Genomic DNA, 4,678 nt, shown 5'->3' with positions numbered 1-4,678 from the left:
CATGCACAGGGAGAACATGCAAACTCCATGCAGAAAGACCCGGGGCCGGGAATCAAACCCAGAACCTTCTTGCTGCAAGGCAACAGCTCTACCAACTGCGCCACTGTGACAACGATAAATCAACACTCTTATCGTGATACGAAAATTATCACAATAAATTATAAAGAATACAATACGATAAATGTCCACACGTACAATATCAGTGTTAATTAGGTGTATTTAGTATTGTTCAATCATTTGTGTTTGTTGGTTTTAAAATGAACGACGCTCCCTTTGAATTGCAGAGGTTTTGTTTTTATTTGAATAATAAATTCTAAATAAAAAAAAAGTCAAATATTCCCTGTTTTGTTACATTTCTAAGCCTATAAAATAGTGTAGTTAAAACCTAACCGAATCTCAGGTTTTGTTAGAGTTTAGCAACAGATTTTAAAAGTTGGTTCTAAGCTATAAAATTCACTGTTAAATCATAAACTCATATAATTTCTCCTAAGAAACATGGAATAAAACCAGCCCAAATACAATGTATTAAAATGTGTTTGATCTTTTTGGTTTCATAGTGAGTGCTTGTCTCATGAGTTGAGTGCTGTCTTTGCCTGGACCAGCTGTTACCGCCCACATTGCTCTGAGAAAAATGAAAGAAACAGAAAAATCCCACTGTGATTTCCTGTAGCTCTCTCAATAATTGCTGTGTTAGAACAAACACAAATAAATAAATAAAGCAGCACAGTTTCCAGCATCCAGACTGCTGCTGGATTCCTTTCGTTGTTAAATGTCAAAGAGAGCTCTCAGAGGCATAAAGAGCAGCTTGTCAGCATGTGTGGTCTTTGACAGATCCGTGAGCATTATTATGATTCTTGGAGCGCTCTTTGAGACTTTTTTTCTTCTGTTTCAACCAAACACGGCAGCAGTTCTAATCCACGTTGGACATTTTAATGAAATCAGCCAAAGCGGGTCTCGTCTGGGTCGTCCAGACGCATTAGAAGTCAACCACTTGTCAACCAATGTGGGCAATAACAGGAGTGTGATGCATTTATAGCAAAACCTTTAAAAAAAAAAAACAACATAGTGGTAAGGTCGGAAATCTATTTTCTTTCAAATGCTATTTGATTTAAAGAGGCAGTGTTATACAAAATTGACTTTTTTAAGCTTTACATCACTTTATAATGTTTTACCCTCCAGCTCCCCCAGACTAGCCGGCTGCAATTAGCAAAGACCTGGTGTGCATCCGCTGAACTCATTGTGTGAGATATTTCTCAGTCCAGCGCTCCAGCAAACATCTGCATACACTTGATAGAGGGATGCTGATGTGATGACATGCTGAAGGCGAAGTGTCGGGAAGAGCAGGAAGTTCTTAAAGAGACACAGGCCCAATTTTAAGGCGTTCAATTGTGAAATTTCAAAAGAAGGACTTTAGAATCTGGAGGTGGGGGGGGACAAAGAGGGAATGTAAATTCAAAGCTTGTAAAATCAGAACGACAAGAAGAGGCTTTTGCATTTCAGTCTGTTGTAGATCAGTTTGACTGTGAAGTTAGAGCAATGTCCAAACATTAAATCATTCAAACGTCTGTGTAAGGAAATGATCTATCCTAAATATGAGAAACTATCTTGATATATTGTGTTGTTGTTGTTTTTGCATTGTTGGTATCAATGTTATTATTATTGCTGTTAATACTATTAGAACTACTATTAGTCATATTGGACTATTGTTTTAAAGGGGCAGTATTATGTACCGTATTTTCCGCACTATAAGGCGCACCTTCAATGAATGGCCTATTTTAAAACTTTTTTCATATTTAAGGCATACCGCATTATAAGGCCTCAGTTTGGGTTGCCGATTTGTTCCACACTCTATTATTACACATCCACATTTGTAAAAAAAAAAAAAAAAAAAGTGGTCCCCGAGTACTTTATAGAGTAGTCTGCCCAAGTCGTTGTTTCACTCACGGTGTTAGTGTTGCGATATTGTGCCCAACTGCTTTCTGGGTAACATAGACCAACCGGCACAGTCTCTGTCTCTCTTTCCCCGCCCCTCCGCCCCCTGGCTTTAAATGTATTATCAAACTATTAACAAACCAGCGTTCTGACAACTATCCCAGCATGCACCCGCGCTTCTTCTTCTACGGAAAAATGAAGTCGGCGGCTGCTTACCGTAGTTGCTAGACCTGTTGTGGCTCAATATTGGTCCATATATAAGGCGCACCGGATCATAAGGCGCACTGTCGGCTTTTGAGGAAATTGAAGGTTTTTCGGTGCGCCTTATAGTGCGGAAAATATGGTAAATTTACTTTTTTGAGCTTTACATCATGTTGTAATGTTTTCCCTCATCAGAAAGACGTCTGGAGTGTAGCTTTGATTCTTTTATGAATGTTCGGAAAATCCTTTAATCTCCCATGGCAACCATTCAGCTGAACAAAACACCTGGGTGGACTTAGCTCCGCCTTTGAGATGCAGCTCCTCCTCTGAGCTGCTGCCTCACAGAGCAGCCCTCGCCTGGGACTCATGCATTCAGCTCCTTCAGACTAGCCAGCAGCAATTAGCAAACACCTGGTGAAACTCTGCATTTATACTGAGTTCATAATACAAGTTACTTTTCAGTGCAATGCCAGTAAAAGTGTTGCTAACGGGTGATTAGAGGAGCCATGTTGTGATGACTTCTGTAAGGCGGAGTTTCAGAAAGAGCGGGAGTTTTTAAAGCAACAAAGGCCCAATTTGAAGGTGTTAAATTAGGAAGTAAATTTTATTTTAAGTCATATTTGACACAAATATAGCATTTTTTAACAACTGAAGGTAACATAATTACTAATCTGGACTATAAAATGATACTACATGCCTGGAAAGCACATAACACTGCCCCTTTAATTCTGAAATCGAAGTGGCTGAAGTAAAACAATGTGAGGCCACATTAGCCTCACCATAAACTGGCCTAATTCCCGTTTTTGTTGTTGTTTTTCTTCAATCAAGCGCACCTCTCTCATGCCTTTTCCGTTTCTGTCCGCTTCTTCCCTTCTTCGCAGCGTGCAAGCGCAAGGAGCAGGACCACGGCCGAAGCGAGCGAGGGAACGTGACCAAGAAGCCCCGGCTGGTGTTCACGGACGTGCAGCGGCGGACGCTCCACGCCATCTTCAAGGAGAACAAGCGTCCGTCCAAGGAGCTGCAGCTCACCATCGCCCAGCAGCTGGGCCTCGAGCTGGCCACGGTCAGCAACTTCTTTATGAACGCTCGGCGCCGGAGCCTGGACAAGTGGGTGGACGACGGCTCCGGTCACGTGGCCAACTCGGGGCCCAATGTCTGCACCAAAGCCTGAAGTCGGACTGAACCTGACCAACTCATGGACTGACTCAACCTCGGTGGAAAAGCTTTAAAAAAAAAAAAAACACTTCTGAGAAACAAAGAAAACTTAAAAGACCTTGAAGCAACATTTTGCCCTTAAACCTGTACTATATTGATATTTATAGTATCCAAAGATGAAAAGCAAACCAAAGACTTCTTGTTTGACCTGCTTTACGATGTTTGTTTCAGCGACACAGTTTTTGTGTAACATACTGCAAAAAGACTTTACTCTCTTTCACACACACACAAACATGCAGACGCACTCACAAATACACATACACACCCAGGTCTCTAGCTTTATTACACTCCCCTTCACCTCCCTACTGTGTATCAGTCTATCATTTGCCATCCTTATCTCTAATCTGATTGGTTGGTTTTAATGATGGGTCCCTAAGAGGAGGTCTAATCAGCCTATCGGCAGTCTGGTCTGCAGGTGTCCAGAGCCTGAGAAAAAAAAGTTAAAAAAAAAAAAAAAAAAAAACATGGATGAATGTGGAGTTCCAGCGGGATTGGCCAATCAACTTTAAAAAGAAAGAACATTTTCATCCTGCGGGGGAGCGACCCGGATTGTTCTGCAACCTTGTTTGGACCAGTGACGTGGACTGTATGTCTGTCTGTCTGTCAGTCTGTGCGAGTCGTCTGTAGTTCTGTCGAGCATTCCAGACAGACGGGCGGGCAAAGAAATGTCCTTTCGTAGACTGCTAACCCAAACCCAAACAGCCTGAACCAAACCAAAAAGGAGAAGAAGAAAAAAATGGAGCTCGGCCCATTCAGTGGTGCTTTCTTCCAACATGCTGATGCGTTCAGTCGGGAAAATAAAAGAAACCAATCGGGGTCAAGCTTCTCGTGCCGCGCAGGAACGAAACCTACAAAGACCAAAGAACATATTTATTCAAAATGTAGGTATGGGCAATTAGGATATTTTCTTGATATGATAACATTAAGTTTCAAAGTGTCATTTTATTTGCAACAAAATTAAATCAAATATTTATTTCCAGATTCAACGGTTTTTACTAAGTAAAGCAAAAAAAAAAATGACTTGACATTGTGTTTATAACACTTACTGAAATGTGACCTATAACAATTATTCATTCATGTTAGTTTTGATACAAAACACTTTATAGAATTACATGCTATGAAGGTAAATACAGATATATTTTTGGCCATTTTGCCATGACTGTCCATGTTTTTTCAGTAATTTCATTCACAAGCGGCTGAATTTGTCCCTTTTTACATAAGAAAAAAAAAAGTTGGGCAGCAATATGTTGGGGAGGGGCAAAGCTGCATTACTATATACTGTGTTTCACAAAGTTGGGGAATGCGGGCTGCAACGTGGGTTGCAAATCAA

General features: G+C 40.9%; 1 protein-coding gene across 2 annotated transcripts in view; it reads left to right on the top strand.

The window, feature by feature from the left end:
* onecut1 (one cut homeobox 1) overlaps positions 1-4,350 on the top strand; it is a 12,821-nt gene extending 8,471 nt beyond the window's left edge. For both annotated transcript variants that reach the window (XM_008404765.2, XM_008404764.2), the window contains exon 2: positions 3,015-4,350. In XM_008404765.2, coding sequence (XP_008402987.1) covers positions 3,015-3,304 — 290 coding nt within the window. In that variant the 3' untranslated portion in view covers positions 3,305-4,350. The remainder of the gene's footprint in view (positions 1-3,014) is intronic.
* The last annotated feature ends 328 nt before the right edge of the window (positions 4,351-4,678 follow it).

Source organism: Poecilia reticulata, linkage group LG3 (assembly GCF_000633615.1).
Source record: "Poecilia reticulata strain Guanapo linkage group LG3, Guppy_female_1.0+MT, whole genome shotgun sequence".
Taxonomy (NCBI): Eukaryota; Metazoa; Chordata; class Actinopteri; order Cyprinodontiformes; family Poeciliidae; genus Poecilia; species Poecilia reticulata.
The sequence above is the reverse complement of the archived record's forward strand: the minus strand, read 5'-3'. Positions and strand labels throughout refer to the sequence as shown.